Source organism: Oncorhynchus masou, chromosome 33 (assembly GCF_036934945.1).
Source record: "Oncorhynchus masou masou isolate Uvic2021 chromosome 33, UVic_Omas_1.1, whole genome shotgun sequence".
Taxonomy (NCBI): Eukaryota; Metazoa; Chordata; class Actinopteri; order Salmoniformes; family Salmonidae; genus Oncorhynchus; species Oncorhynchus masou.
In genome coordinates, this window is record NC_088244.1 from 15,423,239 (window position 1) to 15,442,436 (window position 19,198).

The 19,198-nt window shown below is 42.3% G+C and overlaps 1 protein-coding gene across 1 annotated transcript in view; it reads left to right on the top strand.

Moving 5' to 3' along the window:
* Window positions 1-3,136: 3,136 nt before the first annotated feature.
* LOC135527885 (sterile alpha motif domain-containing protein 10-like) overlaps window positions 3,137-19,198 on the top strand; it is a 159,265-nt gene continuing 143,203 nt past the window's right edge. The window contains exon 1 of the mRNA XM_064956512.1: window positions 3,137-3,197. Within this exon, the coding sequence (XP_064812584.1) occupies window positions 3,185-3,197 (13 nt within the window). The 5' untranslated portion in view covers window positions 3,137-3,184. The remainder of the gene's footprint in view (window positions 3,198-19,198) is intronic.

Here is a 19,198-nt window from a genome sequence, read left to right on the forward strand (position 1 = left end):
TATGACCAAAAAAGTGTTAAACAAATCAAAGTATATTTCATATTTGAGATTCTTCAAAGTAGCCACCCTTTGCCTTGATGGCAACATTGCACACTCTTAGCATTCTCTCAACCAGCTTCATGATTGCTTTTCCAACAGGTTTGAAGGAGTTCCCACATATGCTGAGCATTTGTTGGCTGCTTTTTCTTCACTCTGCAGTCCAACCCATCCCAAACCATCTCAATTGGTTTGAGGTTGGGTGATTGTGGAGGCCAGGTCATCTGATGCAGCACTCCATCACGCTCCTTCTTGGTCAAAAAGCCCTTACATAGCCTGGAGGTGTATTTTGGGTCATTGTCCCGTTGAAAAACAAATGATAGTCCCACTAAGTGCAAACCAGATGGGATGGCATATCGCTGCAGAATGATGTGATATCCATGCTGGTTAAATGTGCCTTGAATTTTAAATAAATCACTGACTGTGTCGTCAAGACTGTTAATTGAAATGCATTCTAGCTGACTACCTCATGAAGCTGGTTGAGAGAATTCCAAGAGTGTGCAAAGCTTTCATCAAGGCAAAGGGTGGCTACTTTGAAGAATCTAAATTCTAAAGATATATTTTTGTTTGTTTAACACCTTTTTTTGTTACTGCATGATTTCATGTGTTTTTGAAATATATTTTATTACGTCTTCACTATTATTCTGCAATGTACAAAATAGTAAAAAATAAAGAAAAGCTCTGGAATGAGTAACACATACTTAACCCCTTTTTTGGGTAGGCATAACAGTACCTCCATACTTCCATTCATTTTTTAAAACCGGTACCAATAACCTCCAGACTAGTCCAGTGGCACTTGTGGGGGTCTTGAAGCAAAACAGAGAACACCATTGTGTTTGTGACAGTCTCTCATTTCCATAGAGTGGTCAATAGTTTGTAGGTCAAACCATTCGAAACACTACAGATGTAGTGTTTTCTGGGGTGTCTCATTGTCTGACAAATACCTATCTAGCTCTTCCACCTTTCACCGCAGATGCGAAAGTACGACAAATCAAATCAAATCAAATGTATTTATATAGCCCTTCGTACATCAGCTGATATCTCAAAGTGCTGTACAGAAACCCAGCCTAAAACCCCAAACAGCAAGCAATGCAGGTGTAGAAGCACGGTGGCTAGGAAAAACTCCCTAGAAAGGCCAAAACCTAGGAAGAAACCTAGAGAGGAACCAGGCTATGTGGGGTGGCCAGTCGTCTTCTGGCTGTGCCAGGTGGAGATTATAACAGAACATGGCCAAGATGTTCAAATGTTCCTAAATGACCAGCATGGTCGAATAATAATAAGGCAGAACAGTTGAAACTGGAGCAGCAGCACGGCCAGGTGGACGGGACAGCAAGGAGTCATCATGTCAGGTAGTCCTGGGGCATGGTCCTAGGGCTCAGGTCCTCTGAGAGAGAAAGAAAGAGAGAAAGAGAGAATTAGAGAAAGCACACTTAAATTCACACAGGACACCGAATAGGACAGGAGAAGTACTCCAGATATAACAAACTGACCTTAGCCCCCCGACACATAAACTACTGCAGCATAAATACTGGAGGCTGAGACATCACAGGATGCGATGGATGTAGACACATCCAATGCAAAAAAAGAAAGATATCTCTTAACATTACGGATTTCAATTGGGATTTATTTCTTATGTTACTTAGATTGACGCGCCGGTGTGTGAACCAACTCTAAGCATATATATTGTGATGAAGCCTTGATGGGAGAACCAGTACCTTGTCCTATGTTGTTTGTTATCACCAAGGAGATTATCTTCTACAGGCACTCACATTCCTTGAAGTCTTTAAAACGTAGCTCTCTGTGCTGTACAACAAAAACCACTAAGGCTCCATAGCTGGCATCTTACATCTGAAAACCCACACCCTCAATTAGCACACTGAGTTGACAGATTAAATTTTAACAGACTTTCTCCACTTTCTTTCTCTTCTTTCTTTGGCCTTTGTAGTGCAGTGTATCCTGTTATTCTTCATCCACAGAGATGATGGCCAGTAGCGTTCTAGTCATGCAGAGACAGAGATAGTGGTTTTCTGATGCTCATTTAGTAAAGCATGGTGTTTGGCATATGTTAATATATGCCAATATTATATGGCATATATTGTTATTATTATATTATTGTTGTTGGTGTTATTATTACATTTAGATAAGTAGTTGAAATGCAGGTCTCCCAATGTCAATGCAGCTGCAGAAGTCAAGCTGAGGGCTTCAGGTCTTCCTTTGACCATCCGGTGTTCTCAACTCATGTTTTTCTCTCCTCTCATCCCGATTCTTTCCTTCAGAAGACACGGATCCTGTTGATGAACAACTAGGTCCAGACATCCTCTGTGATCAGACACATCTATTTACTGTAACAACACAATGCCTGGAATGAACTATCTTGGTTCAATTCATTTGATTATTCTTGAATCTAACCAAATGTCCCATAGGGTGGCGCACAATTGACCCATCATCGTCTGTGTTCAGGTACGGCAGGGGTAGGCCGTCGTTGTAAAATAAGAATTTGTTCTTAACTGACTTGTCTTGATAAATAAAGATTTTTTTAATGAACTCCCAATAGCCTAGGCTATATAACTGCTTTATCTATTGCTATCTTGGTAATTGCAGCCATTGAGGAAGATTACACAGGAAAGGAAAATGGGAGTTCAATAAAATACTGTTGTGTAATATTATGGTGTTGCCTACTCTACGCTTTACCCCAATGGATACATAGTTTCTGTTCTATTTGAATGGACGTTTCATTTTTACAGAATTTATTAATTTATCTAAGGCTTCATCTTGTAGCCTGCATAAACCATCTCATAGCCTAGAGTGGGAGCGTGCGCAATGTCAGCGCACTCGCGCGTGTTTAATGGTGACCTTTTGTTTCTCGGCGCAGTCATGTACGAAAAAGGTGAGGAGTTAACAACAACGGCGTCGGTTGGCAGCGGACTACCGAAAACAAACGGTCGGGTGAGACGGTGTGCTGTGACTATCTGTCCGTGTAGTCTTCACCGGTCCTCACACACAGCTACACACACACAAACGCGCGCAGTAGCCTACTGCCAAATCGTGCCGTCTCTCACGCGCATACTCTCTGCGAGCCAGACAGATACAGAAGCAATGGGAGACAATTACTGAGGCAACCACGGAGAGATACACACTGAGACCGACTATGGCTGTGGACGGTAAGAGCGCTGTTTCATTCATGAAACTACTCATTTAAATCATTGGTCTACCTTTTCTTCAACAGAGATAGGATATTTGTAATTGGCTGTGTATATTTGTATTAAGCGGTAGGTTAAATCAATAGGGGCTTCTTTTTTTCACAGATCGGTTGTGGGGGGGTATATTTTCAACATCAATAACAGCATGTTTGCTCAGTTTATTAGGGTGGATGTATTACGATGTCAATAAACTGGGGGACTTGTGAGATATCCTCAGTTCTTTGTCAATTTTGCGTAAAGGTCAACATCCATATAGGAGAAACAACGTAGTACATTGTCTTTTACAGTTCCCCTCAGAGCAATGTTCTGATTTCTCATGTTGACATTTCTAGGAAGTTTGAACTGGTATGTCAGTAGTTGGTCACTGTATGTCCGCTTGGTGAGGTTTGTGTACTGACACAATCCTCTGTCCATTAAGTTCTCTTTCATAAGGAGCTTGACTGTCCTATTGGGTTTTCATGGGTGAACGCTGTCATGGTGTTCCGGAATAGCATATCCAGATTCGTATTTAGGAGATTTCTCTATTTAGCACATTTTTAATGGTTTGAGTAATTGATTCGTTAGCCCACGGCCACTCAAGATACTCCATGTCCGTCCATCCGTCTTCGTGAGAAGCGCATGACCCTTGTCCATAGGGCGGGTTTCATTGTGGTTCTGACAGGAAAGCAGAGGGGATTTCGCAGCGGTTGAACTGTTCACAGTGGTCCTCCGACGGGATGGATGCGTAGTGGATGAATTCATTTGTTCCATTCCTAAAGTTTTGGTTAATAATTTGGCAGCAAATGTTCTGCTTCCTTTTACAGCCAATGGTAGCATATAGCCTATCCTAATACACCATTACTTGATTATAACTTGAGGATTCTTTGGGATTCATTGAAATAGGTAGCATATCTAGCACTCTTCATTTGGTTTGATTTAATTCTATCCGATATTAGACATTGAGATGGTGATTGTTCTCTCTTCACTATACTGTCTGTAGGACAGTATCATACTAGCCACAAGCTAAATGAGTAATTAGAGGAATAATCAGGTAGTCAGTGATGTTCTTCCCTTCAGGCCAGTGCAGTGTCAGGTCTCTCCCTTTCTCTGCTGGAGCAGGTTAGCACCTCATTAACATGGCTGCAGGTAGAGGTAGGCTGCAGCACAGAGACATATTGTCCTATCTATAATTCATCTGAAGTTTACTTAAGCATCATTCATTTTGCACTGCTGACCCTAGCATAATGGCGTTTGTGTGTGTGTGTGTGTGTGTGTGTGTGTGTGTGTGTGTGTGTGTGTGTGTGTGTGTGTGTGTGTGTGTGTGTGTGTGTGTGTGTGTGTGTGTGTGTGTGTGTGTGTGTGTGTGTGTGCAACTGTATCTTTAATGAGTTTGGGTAGTCTTGGTATATGAAGGCTTTGCCAAACCAGGGGTTGGCAACTCTAGTCCTGCAGACTCGGGAACCACAGTGTCTGTTGGTTGTCTCTGGGAGTCACTTCATTGATCCGTGTCACTGATTTGCTCAGAGAAGGCTCACCTAGTATCCATGTCTGAATTAGAATTTAACACTGTTGTCTCCAAAGATATCTGTCCGTATCGTCACGTCTCATAGGAGAGTTGAAGTTATCAGGTTGGTGGGATGTCCAAAGATATCTGATTGTATCGTCACGTCTCATAGGCGCAACAATACAAGTGCGGACAAATCTTGACACAATTTTCTCCATTGAACATTTCTCCCAACTGATTGTCCCTGTGTGAAAAGCAGCACACACGGTGTGTATAAAGAAGGCCCTTATCAGAGAGAGAGCAGCACTGCTGGGCTTAGAACCCCTTTCTCCCCTATTTCACACCACAAACAGGCATGGGTAAGCCCAGCAGGCAAGAGGGTGTGTGTGTGTGTTTTCACGCACGCACACACACACACACACACACACACACACACACACACACACACACACACACACACACACACACACACACACACACACACACACACACACACACACACACACACACACACACACACACACACACACACACACACACACACACACACTCCTCCCAACCTCTTCTCTCCATATCTGTGTCTGTGGCTGTGTGGACTGAAAGACACACTCCTGGAGAGGTTGTGTCCAGAGTTGTGGTCAATTCCATTTCGATTTAGTCAAAAGAGGAGATTCATTTTATAGTTATTACAACTGATGCTGGTTGTACAACTGTAATCTTTTACAGTTCTCTGATCAGAGCTGGTACTTTTGATCTAGAGTCAGTGGCCATTCAGTGGTTAGCTAATGTAATAACTAACCCATGTATTGTTAGCCTCTGACTGAAAGTGTGTGTTTATCTCATAGGTATTAAAACTTGTAGATAGTTATAGCACTGATGTCATCCACATATTCCTTTGGAAATTCCCGATGACGCATGAAGCTGGAAGTATTTGATTTTGAAGCACGCCGTATTGCTGAATGGAGCTGAATGGCACCAAAAAAACCTACTAAGGATCATGGGGAAATTGGCCGTAACTAGCAAAGGAACTAGCAAAGGATGTCGTTTTCATCCTGCCTGAAAGAGTCAACCCAACGCTGCTACATTACTTCGGTGTCAATACTAGAGACCCCATAGACATGGTCAGCTCCTTTATCTCCACTTGACAGGCGTGCTCTCATCTGGCACACCACAACCCTTTAGGTGCACGTGCAAAGAGTGCTCCTCATAGCCTGTCGGGCCATGATTAGTCTGTGCCAGCACGTGGTCCTGTGTGATGACAAATGTAGTAGTTAGAACGGACCACTATTTCATTAAATATCCAGATTTGTAGCGAACTTTAAAATAATTCACCCTGTGGATTGAACTTGATCGTAATAAACACATTTTAGAGGCCTAAACGTTCAGAAAAAATCAATACATTTGGCTGTTCTGGCTTTCGTAATCTACACAGGTTTTCTAGGGCAGACCAGGGCTTTCGTAATTTACACAGGTTTTCTAGGGCAGACCAGGGCTTTCGTAATCTACACAGGTTTTCTAGGGCAGACAGGTTTTCTAGGGCAGACCAGGGCTTTCGTAATCTACACAGGTTTTCTAGGGCAGACCAGGGCTTTCATAATCTACACAGGTTTTCTAGGGCAGACCAGGGCTTTCATAATTTACACAGGTTTTCTAGGGCAGACCAGGGCTTTCATAATCTACATAGGTTTTCTAGGGCAGACCAGGGCTTTCATAATCTACATAGGTTTTCTAGGGCAGACCAGGGCTTTCGTAATTTACACAGGTTTTCTAGGGCAGACCAGGGCTTTCGTAATTTACACAGGTTTTCTAGGGCAGACCAGGGCTTTCGTAATCTACATAGGTTTTATAGGGCAGACCAGGGCTTTCGTAATTTACACAGGTTTTCTAGGGCAGACCAGGGCTTTCGTAATCTACACAGGTTTTCTAGGGCAGACCAGGGCTTTCGTAATTTACACAGGTTTTCTAGGGCAGACCAGGGCTTTCGTAATCTACATAGGTTTTCTAGGGCAGACCAGGGCTTTTGTAATTTACACAGGTTTTCTAGGGCAGACCAGGGCTTTCGTAATTTACACAGGTTTTCTAGGGCAGACCAGGGCTTTCGTAATTTACACAGGTTTTCTAGGGCAGACCATGGCTTTCGTAATCTACACAGGTTTTCTAGGGCAAACCAGGGCTTTTGGGTTCTAGGGTTAGGGTTCTATTTTCAGCTGGCGTAAGGCGGTGCTAGTGTCAAACGCACATTAATTGCATTTTCATCATGTAAAAACTGTCTCACTGGCATTTTCCAGCCCTAACACCAGGTACATTTTTTTGGTGTGTTTTGGTTCATTGTCCTGTTGAAAAACAAATGATAGTCCCACTAAGCGCAAACAAGATGGGATGGCGTATCGCTGCAGATTGCTGTGGTAGGAAAGATTTCCACCGGTCTGATGTCCATTGCTTGTGTTTCTTGGCTCAAGGAAGTCTCTTCTTATTATTGGTGTCCTTTAGTAGAGACAGAGTACAGAGAGAGAGAGAGGTCATGACCAGATTTTTCAGCATGTTTTTCATTTATTTTTAGATTTAGAGTTATATAAACATGTATTTTTTGGCAGGGACACATACAGGATGCTACCCTCTACAACATAATCTTCACTCCAAATCAAAACTCCAAACCTACAACCTGATTTTGGACTATTATTTCCAAGCTATACAGCAAATGCTCTGGCAAACAAACAGAAACCTGAAAACACCATCCAACCTGAGACTGAGTGAGTAATGTCTAGTCTGAAGCTATCTTTCATTTTCAAAAGGCAAGAAAATCATTACACTAATATATTTACTTTATAAGGACTGAATGCTAAATTAAAGCACACAGCTGCATGTGAGCTCTTACAGCTGCATGTGAGCTCACATTTTTCAACATGTTTTTAACAATAAGATAGTTTTGGAGTTAGATAAACTTGGATTTTTCAGGAGGGATATATACAGGATGCTACCCTCCACAGCATAACCTTCACTTCAGATCAAAACTCCAACCTACAACCTGATTTTGGACAGACCAGAAACAACTTCAATTAGCACTGAGGCGCGAAGTGAAAGGTGTCGAAGCCTTTGAGCCCAACACATGGCAGGAGTCTCACAGGCTACCCCTCCCAAATCCAGAAGCATTTTATACAATACATCTACCTCCAGAAATAAAGCACTGCTGCTTTATTCCACCTGGCGAACTGTTCGCTTAGTGAAACATCCTGTCCTGATTTGTCATAGACGCTTACTAAAAAACTTTAATGAGCAAGCCTTCCTTCATGACCTGGTCTCTGTAAATTGGTATAGAATCAGCTTGAGCCCCTCCGTCGAAGAATCTTGGACCTTCTTTTTTGATATTTTCAGTGATACGCCCCCATAAAGAAAATGAGAATAGAAAACAGGTTCAGTCCCTGCTCCGACCGTGATCATGCGGAGTTATTCCACCTCAAGAATTGCATTTGGCGAAAGGCACTCAGGCTATCTGGAAGGCCAAAGTTAGTTACATTAATGAGCAGTTCTCTCTCTGTGGGTCTAACCCCAAGAAGTTCTGGAAAATGGTTAAAGACCTGGAGAATAGTTTCTCCCTGCAGGCAGTCACTGAGTCCGAGGTGCTAAAGGTGCTTCTTAAACCCCCCCAAAACATCTGTGCCAGATGGTTTAGATCCATTCTTCTTTAAGGTTGCTTCCCCTTTCCTTCTCGTTGGACTCATTAAAGGAAAAATATTCTTCCAGTTCTTGGTGAGTAATCTCAGTTCTGATGGCCAGAAGTTATTTTCGGTCATAAGAGGCGGTAGCAGCAACATTATGTACCAAATAAGTTAATAACAACGCAGAAAAACTAACAAAATAGCACAGTTGGTTAGGAGCATGTAAAATGTCAGCCATCCTCTTCGGCACCATCTTATATCATTTATATCACTATATCACTTATAATCCTAACTGTTATAGGCCTATTTCTATTTTGCCCTGTTTATCAAATGTGTTGGAAAAACTTGTCAATAATCAACTGACTGGCTTTCTTGATGTCTATAGTATTCTCTCTGGTATGCAATCTGGTTTCCGCTCAGGTTATGGATGTGTCATTGCAACCTTTAAGGTCTTCAACGATGTCCCCATTGCCCTCGATTCTAAGCAATGTTGTGCTGCTATTTTTATGACTTGGCCAAAGCTTTTGATACGGTAGACCATTCCATTCTTGTGGGCCGGATAAGGAGTATTGGTGTATCTGAGGGGTCTTTGGCCTGGTTTGCTAACTACCTCTCTCAAACAGTGCAGTGTATAAAGTCAGAACATCTGCTGTCTCAGCCACTGCCTGTCACCAAGGGTGTACCCCAAGGCTCGATCCTAGGCCCCATGCTTTTCTCAATTTACATCAACAATATAGCTCAGGCAGTAAGAAGCTCTCTCATCCATTTATATGTAGATGATACAGTCTTATACTCATCTGGCCCCTCCCCGGAGCTTTCTTAGTGTCCAACAAGCTTTCTCTGCCCTTAACCTTGTTCTGAACACCTCCAAAACAAAGGTCATGTGGTTTGGTAAGAAGAATGCCCCTCTCCCCACAGGTGTGATTACTACCTCTGAGGGTTTAGAGCTTGAGGTAATCACCTCAATCAAGTACTTGGGAGTATTGCTAGATGGTACACTGACCTTCTCTCAGTACATACCAAAGCTGCAGGCTAAAGTTAAATGTAGATTTGATTTCCTCTATCGTAATCGCTCCTCTTTCATCCCAGCTGCCAAACTAACCCTGATTCAGATAATCATCCTACCCATGCTAGATTACGGAGACGTAATTTATAGATGAGCAGGTAAGGGTGCTCTCGAGAGGCTAGATGTTCTTTACCATTCGGCCATCAGAATTGCCACCAATGCTCCTTATAGGACACATCACTGCACTCTATACTCTTCTGTAAACTTGTCATCTCTGTGTAGCCGCCGCAAGACACACTGGTTGTTGCTTATTTATAAAACCCTCTTAGACCTCACTCCCCCCTATCTGACATGTCTACTGCAGCCCTCATCCTCCACATACAACACCCGTTCTGCCAGTCACATTCTGGTCCCCAAAGCACACACATCCCTGGGTCGCTCCTCTTTTCAGTTCCTTGCAGCTAGTGACTGGAACGAGCTGCAACAAACACTCAAACTGGACAGTTTTATCTCAATCTCTTCATTCAAAGACTCAATCATGGACACTCTTACTGACAGTTGTGGCTGCTTTGTGTGATGTATTGTTGTCTCTACCTTCTTGCCGTTTGTGCTGTTGTCTTGTGCCCAATAATGTTTGTACCCTGTTTTGTGCTGCTACCATGTTGTTCTGCTGCCGTGTTGTGTTGCTACCATGTTGTTGTCATGTTGTGTTGCTACCATGCTGTGTTGTCATGTGCTTCTGCCATGCTATGTTGTTGTCTTAGGTCTCTCTTTATGTAGTGTTGTCTCTCTTGTTGTGATGTGTGTTTTGTCCTATATTTTTATTTCATTTATTTTTAATTCCAGCCCCCATCCCCGCAGGAGGCCCTTTACCTTTTGGTAGGTTGTCATTGTAAATAAGAATTTGTTCTTAACTGACTTGCCGAGTAAAATAAAGCTTAAAGAAAAAATAACCTGTCATATCATTTCGGTTGCTACTCAGATGGGCGGGGTGGAAATATTTAAAAACATGATTCAAAGTGTTAATTTCAGACAGCGCTGATAGTGATATTTAAGACCAACCAAAAACTGGTTTTAGTGGTAACACAGTTGGTTATGGCATGAATTTTGACGGCAGCAACGCAGCTTATCCAGCCGTGACACACACTTCCCATATGACGTGGAACAAGAATAGTCTAATGTGCCTTTGGTGCCTGTATACTTTAGAAACATTAAAAAACTAATGTTTGTCCTATTTCATTTTATGTGATTAAAAACCAAGCATTGCCTCCCCTCCTCTCAAATAAGGCATTTTTTTTGTCTGCCCAATGCAATCGCAAAGTAGTCAAGTCTGTCGATAACGGGTTTGGCTCCTGAGACTACTTAATCACCAAAGCTTGATTAAAAAACAATGTCTGAGAGGAGTAAAACAGTGAGCTGATGGTCCCTTTTTGCCTGTGCATTGTAGGCAGGCCCACATTACTTCATGGATGGTCTTACGTACATGACTAGTCTGCGTTGTTTTAATATTAAATGCCCACCAGAAGAAATGATGGTGCCTGTAAGTGTGACAACACCTATTTAAAAAAAGTTGTTTTTTGCCTTGTTTAGAATTTGAATTGAATTATTCATTCTCATTTTAGGACTTATCAATAATAAATGTAATCTTTCATTGACAATGTTTGGCATGTACTTGTTCATCCATAATGTAATTTACGATAGGCCGAGCCTCTATATCAGTGTGAATGCTATTGAAGACATGCAATTACTTACAACAATGTAGACTGCAGATGGGTTCAAGTTAACCTATTTATCAAAGATGGGATAGGTCTTCATTTTATTATTTTGTTTCTGTAAGCAATTTAACAAACTAAATCGGACTAACATTGGAATTGGAGTTGACTCCAAGGCAACATAACAGACAGACACAACCTAACGCGAACCACATATTTCACCATGGAGCACGTTCTGATGGAGCACGTTCTGATGGAGCACACCCACAACTTGTTTACTCATCAGAACCCACAACCCAGAACCCAGAACCCAACCCAAACCCAAAACCCAGTGTTAGTTTTGTTCAAATAGAGCTACGGTACTGTCTGTGTGAGACATTGTATGTTGTTCGGTATCCACAATGTAGCTAAATGCGTGACCCTTTCCTCAAGGCTTCTCATGTCTTTAACACACTCTCCACAGGGCAGATCATATCACACAGTCATCTGCCCACTCAACCATGTAGCACACACTAATCCTGTCATCTACAGAACAGGGGTATGTGTGAGTATATATGTGTGTGTGAGGGAGGGTACAGTTGAAGTCGGAAGTTTACATACACCTTAGCCAAATACATTTAAACTCACATTTCCACAATTGCTGACATTTAATCTGAGTAAAAATTCCCTGTCTTTGGTCAGTTAGGATCAACACTTTATTTTAAGAATGTGACATTTCTGAATAATAGTAGAGAGAAAATGATTTATTTCAGCTTTTATTTCTTTCATCACATTCCCAGTGGGTCAGAGGTTTACATACACTCAATTACAGTAGCGTGCCATGGTTCTGGGGCCTGGGCCTTCAGTGAAGTCCTACACAGTCCCACCCGAATTAATCCACCTCTTATTACCATCATTATGATGCCATGGCTCTAGACACTATACATTTAGACAGAAACGCAGAATAACCACGGTTTGTGTCACCTTGAAATTGACATTTTTATTCAGAGAATTGCAGGGGAAGAGTACAGTACCTTTCCATTGTGCAGCTTCGTTGCGCTGCGCGCTTGTTCGTTGAGCTGTAGATCCACTCGGGTGTCCCCAAAAGTTTTCAAAAGCACCATTGCTTGTAAGTGCCCAGCCGTACTTTGGTGTCTCGTTGCTGCCTTGGTTAGACAACTCAGGTTTGCAAAGCCAGTGTGGCTCCAAACACCAAATCGATCACTTGCAAATAATAGGCATTCCCAGCAGTACAGTTTGCAGTGCTTCTCGGAGCCTGTGAGTAATTGATAGCGCCCATAGTTGAAAGTGGCGAACAAACCCCTTTCCCGCCCGTGACAGGCTTTGTAGCGTCAGCGTCTACCTCTCCTGACAATGTCTAACTTTTCTTGAAAAGTTTGTCTTGAGAATGGCGTTATAATTATATCCTCGACCAAATCGATATCTTCTCCTTCCGCCATTGTGGGTTGAAAAAACAGCTTAGTAGTACGCAAATTAATTCATTGATCAATTTCAGTTTCCTAGTTCTGAGACCTGCCCATATAGGACCTGCCTCTCAATATTGGTAATCCAATCAAAAGACGTGCACGCACTACGCCTGCTAGCTGGCTCCTGTGTAACACTGGAGCCAGCCAGCAGGCGTACAATAGCCAACTCTAAAGCTGATTGGTTGACACTAAATTTTAATTTACATCCACTTTAAGCTACAAGCGCCCACACTGTTGATTCTGAAGGCATGAGGGCAGATTTTAGACCCCTGGCAACACATGATGGCTGAATATGATTGGATAAAAGATCTAACATAAAGACCAGCCCTCCAAATCTCAACCTGGGGCTGGAAGCAGTGCAACCAAGAGGAACGCTATGAATTGAAGAGTGTAACTCTTACTCTGGGGAATAATTTAATACATATTTGTGGGAAAATATATTTAAAAAATATATATATTCTGATGATGTTTAGGCCAGCAGAGAAGGCCTTGCTGGCCCTGACGGCCCACCACTGCTCAATTAGTATTTGGTAGCATTGCCTTCAAATTGTTTAACTTGGGTCAAACCTTTTGGGTAGCCTTCCACAAGCTTTCCACAATAAGTTGTATGAATTTTGGCCCATTCCTCCTGACAGAGCTGGTGTAACTGAGTCAGGTTTGTAGGCCTGCTTGCTCGCACACGCAACTTTGGAAATGTGCTTGGGGTCATTGTTCATTTGGAAGACCCATTTGCGACCAAGCTTTAACTTCTTGACTGATGTCTTGAGATGTTGCTTCAATATATCCACATCATTTTCAATTCCTCATGATGCCATCTATTTTGTGAAGTGCACCAGTCCCTGCTGCAGCAAAACACCCCACAACATGATGCTGCCACCCCCTTGCTTCACGGTTGGGGTGGTGTTCTTCGGCTTGCAAGCCTCCCCCTTTTTCCTCCAAGCATAACAATGGTCATTATGGCCAAACAGTTATACTTTTGTTTCATCAGACCAGAGCACATTTCTCCAAAAAGTACGATCTTTGTCTCCATGTGCAGTTGCAAACCGTAGTCTGGCTTTTTTATGGCAGTTTTGGAGCAGTGGCTTCTTCCTTGCTAAGCGGCCTTACAGGTTATGTCGATATAGGACTCGTTTTACTGTGGATATAGATACTTTTGTACCCGTTTCCTCCAGCATCTTCACAAGGTCCTTTGCTGTTGTTCTGGGATTGATTTGCGCTTTTCACACCAAAGTACGTTCATCTCTAGGAAACAGAACTCGTCTCCTTCCTGAGCGGTATGACAGCTGCGTGGTCCCATGGTGTTTATACTTGCGTACTATTGTTTGTACAGATGAACGTGGTACCTTCAGGCGTTTGGATGAACCAGACTTGTGGAGGTCTACAATTATTTTTCTGAGGTCTTGGCTGATTTCTTTTGATTTTCCCATAATGTTAAGCAAATAGGCACTGAGTTTGAAGGTAGGCCTTGAAACACATACAGAAATACACATCCAATTGACTCAAATTATGTCAATTAGCCTATCAGAAGCTTCTAAAGCCATGACATAATTTTCTTGAATTTTTTCAAGCTGTTAAAAGGCACAGTCAAATTAGTGTATGTAAACCTTTGAAACACTGGAATTGTGATACAGTGAATTATAAGTGAAATAATCTGTCTGTAAACAATTGTTGGAAAAATTACTTGTTTCATGCACAAAGTAGATGTCCTAACCGACTTGCCAAAACTATAGTTTGTTAACAAGACATTTGTGGAGTGATTAAAAAACAAGTTTCAATGACTCCAACCTAAGTGTATGTAAACTTCCGACTTCAACTGTATTGTGTGTGTGTGTGTGTGTGTGTGTTTGGCAGAGCCAAAGGGTTCAAAGGGTGAACTAGTGTTAGCTTTGCTAAGACAAACGCTTTCTTTGTTGTTTTCTCCCTTTGGTTGATGTTGCCAGCAGGAGGCTGGCCATTTGGTGGCTTTAGAGGGTGATACAGGAGACTGCAAGGGTGTGTGTGTGTATGTGTGTGTGAATGTGTGTGTGCGTTTGTGTGTGTGCGTGTGTGTGTGTGTGTGTGTGTTTGTGTGTGTGTTTGTGTGTATATGTGTGTGTGTGTGTGTGTGTATTGCTGCCTCCTGTCTGTATATGTATGGATGCGTTTAATGTCTTTAGTGTTATTGACCAAATGCCACAGTTTCTGTCACAGATGTCACAGATTCGCTCTCCCTCTCCTCTCTCTCACAGACACAGCCATTTGTGCGTGTGTTCGTCGTGTGTCTGCATGCTTGTGTATTTTTTGACAGCATCTGTAACATTTCTTCCCCCTCTCCATCACTCCTTTCCACTCTCTCAGCAGGATGTTTTATCTGTGTTTAGCCTGGTTATCCAATCCGTCTGGCTCATCTTCTTACTTAAACACACACTCGCAAACACACGCGCACACACACACTCACACAGACAGACAGACAGACAGACAGACAGACAGACAGACAGACAGACAGACAGACAGACAGAGAGACAGACAGACAAACAGACAGACAGACAGACGAGACTAGTCAAAAGTTTGGACACACCTACTCATTCAAGGTTTTTTCTTTATTTGTACTATTTTCTACATTGTAGAATAATAGTGAAGACATCAAAACTATGAAATAATAACACATATGGAATCAATTAGTAACCAAAAAAGTGTGAAATAAATCAAAATATATTTTATATTTGAGTTTCTTCAAAGTAGCCACCCTTTGCCTTGATGACAGCTTTGCTCACTCTTGGCATTCTCTCAAACAGCTTAGTGAGTTTGACCTAGAATGCATTTCAATTAACAGGTGTGCTTTGTTAAAAGTTAATTTGTGGAATTTCTTTCCTTCTTAATGCGCTTGAGCCAATCAGTTGTGTTGTGACAAGGTAGGGTGGTATACAGAAGATGGCCCTATTTGGTAAAATACCAAATCCATATTATGGCAAGAACAGCTCAAATAAGCAGAGAAATGACAGTCCATGTTTACTTAAAGACATGAACTCCAGTCAAGCCGGAAAGTTTCAAGAACTTTGAAAGATTCTTTAAGTGCAGTTGCAAAACCCATCAAGCGCTGTGATGAAACTCTCATGAGGACCGCCACAGGAAATGAAGGCCCTGAGTTACCTTTGCTACAGAGGAAGTTCATTAGAGTTACAAACCTCAGATTGCAGCCCAAATAAATGCTTCACAGAGTTCAAGAAACAGACACATCTCAACATCAACTGTTCAGAGGAGACTGTGTGAATCAGGCCTTCATGGTTGAATTGCTATAAAGAAACCACTACTTAAGGACACCAATAAGAAGAAGAGACTTGCTTGGGCCAAGAAACACGAGCAATGGACATTAGACCCGTGTAAATCTGTCCTTTGGTCTCATTAGTCCAAATGAGAGATTTTTGGTTCCAACCACCGTGTCTTTGTGAGACGCAGAGTAGGTAGATCTTCGCATGTGTGGTTCCCAAAGTGAAGCATGGAGGAGGAGGTGTGACAGTGTGGTGGTGCTTTGCTGGTGACACTGTCAGTGATTTATTTGGAATTCAAGGAGCACTTAACCAGCATAGCTACCACAGCATTCTGCAGCGATACTCCATCCCATCTGGTTTGCACTTAGTGAGACTATCATTTGTTTTACAGGACATTGACCCAACACACCTCCAGGCTGTGTAAGGGCTGTTTGACCAAGAAGGAGAGTGATGGATTGCTGTATCAGATGACCTGGACTCCACAGCATATTTGGGAACTCCTTCAAGACTGTTGGAAAAGCAATCCATGTGAAGCTGGATGAGAGAATGCCAAGAGTGTGCAAAGCTGTCATCAAGGCAAAGGGTGGCTACTTTGAAGAATCTAAAATATATTTAGATTTGTTTTCCATATTTGTTATTTCATAGTTTTTATGTCTTCACTATTATTCTACAATATAAAAATAGTCAAATAAAATAAAATCTCTTGATTGAGTAGGTGTGTCTAATCTTTGACTGGTACTGTACACACACACACACACACACACACACACACACACACACACACACACACACACACACACACACACACACACACACACACACACACACACACACACACACACACACACACACACACACACACACACACACACACACACACACACACACCATAAAATTTGCTAACCCTGCACAGCAGTCTCACCCTAAAGCTGTACTTTCTGGGCATGAGCTGGTGGATGATGGCTTCTTATATGGCAATGAAGTGACGTGAGGGAGTGAGAGAGAGGGGGGGCAGGGAGAACAGCTGGGGCAGTATCTGATTCAAGACTAGAGGGAGAGATAGGGACAGGGAGAACAGCTGGGGCAGTATCTGATTCAAGACCAGAGGAAGAGAAAAGATGGAGAATGAGAGAGAGAGAGGGAGAGGGGGAGAGAGAGAGAGAGAGGGACAGGGAGAACGGCTGGGACAGTATCTGGTTCCAGATTAGATGGAGGGAGAAAGCAAGAGAGAGAGTGGGACTGGGATAGGGTGAACAGCTGGGGCAGTTTCTGGTTCCAGACTAAAGAGAGAGAGGGAGAGGGATGAAGAGAGAGAATACTTTATATATATATATATTAGAGGTTGATCGATTATGATTTTTCAACGCCGATACCGATACCGATTATTGGAGGACCAAAAAAGCCGATACCGATTAATCAGCCGATTTTTATTTATTTGTAATAATGACAATTACAACAATAATGAATGAACGCTTATTTTAACTTAATATTCTACATCAATAAAATCAATTTAGCCTCAAGTAAATAATGAAACATGTTCAATTTGGTTTAAATAATGCAAAAATAAAGTGTTGGAGAAGAAAGTGAAAGTGCTATATGTGCTATATGTGCTATGTAGGAAAGCTAACGTTTCAGTTCCTTGCTCAGAACATGAGAACATAACCACAAAGCTGGTGGTTCCTTTTAACATGAGTCTTCAATATTCCCAGGTAAGAAGTTTTAGGTTGTAGTTATTATAGGAATTATAGGACGATTTCCCTCTATACCATTTGTATTTCATTAACCTTTGACTAATGGATGTTCTTATAGGCACTTTAGTATTGGCAGTGTAACAGTATAGCTTCCGTCCCTCTCCTCACTCCTCCCTGGGCTCGAACCAGCAACACAACTACAACAGCCACTATTGAAGCAGCGTTGCCCATGCAGAGCAAGGGGAACAACTACTAGAAGGCTCAGAGCGAGTGACGTTTGAAACGCTATTAGCGCACGCTAACTAACCAGCCATTTCACTTCGGTTACACCAGCCTCATTTCGGGAGTTGATAGGCTTGAAGTCATAAACAGCGCAATGCTTGATGCACAACGAAGAGCTGCTGGCAAAATGCAGGAAAGTGCTGTTTGAATGAATGTTTACGCGCCTGCTTCTGCCTACCACCGCTCAGTCAGATACTTAGATATGCTTGTATGCTCAGTCAGATTATATGCAACGCAGGACACGCTAAATAATATCTAGTAATATCATCAACCATGTGTAGTTAACTAGTGAGTATGATTGATTTTTTTTATAAGATAAGTTTAATGTTAGCTAGCAATTTACCTTGGCTTATTGCATTCGCGTAACAGCTAGGTAAAGCTCCGCCTTATCTCAGTTCACTGGTCACGATGGCAACACCCATCCGTAGCACGCGCTCCAGCAGGTGTATCTCACTGATCATCCCTAAAGCCAACACCTCATTCGGCCGCCTTTCGTTCCAGTACTCTGCTGCCTGTGACTGGAACGAATTGCAAAAATCGCTGAAGTTGGAGACCTTTATCTCCCTCACCAACTTCAAACATCAGCTATCTGAGCAGCTAACCGATCGCTGCAGCTGTACATAATCTATTGGTAAATAGCCCACCCATTTTCACCTACCTCATCCCCACAGTTTTTATTTATTTACTTTTCTGCTCTTTTGCACACCAATATCTCTACCTGTACATGATTATTTATCACTCCAGTGTTAATCTGCAATATTGTAATTATTCACCTACCTCCTCATGCCTTTTGCACACATTGTATATAGACTCCCCTTTTTTTTCTACTGTGTTATTGACTTGTTAATTGTTTACTCCATGTGTAACTCTGTGTTGTCTGTTCACACTGCTATGCTTTATCTTGGCCAGGTTGCAGTTGTAAATGAGAACTTGTTCTCAACTTGCCTACCTGGTTAAATAAAGGTGAAATAAAATAAATAAAATAAAAAACAGGCAGTCTCCTTGTGGAGTGCAACGAGAGAGAAGCAGGTCGTTATTGTGTTGGACAAGTTAACTGTAAGGTTGTAAGATTGGATCCCCCGAGCTGACAAGGTGAACATCTGTCTTTCTGCCCCTGAACGAGGCAGTTAACCCACCGTTCCTAGGCCATCATTGAAAATAAGAATGTGTTATATATATATATATATAGGGGGGCCACAAAGTCCCGGGGGGGCCGCAAAGTCCCGCGGCCCCCCTGCAAAATCCCGCGGTCCCCCATAGTTTTAGCTGAGCCAGCACCAGCCCCAGCAACACAGCTCTGGTGTCCCTACATCCCGCCCCCCTCCCTCGTCTCATGTTTCCTCTTCTTACATATTTACATTTTTGCCTGCCCCACCATTTAGTTTACCAGGCAATCCCTATGCCTATTGGCCACAGTA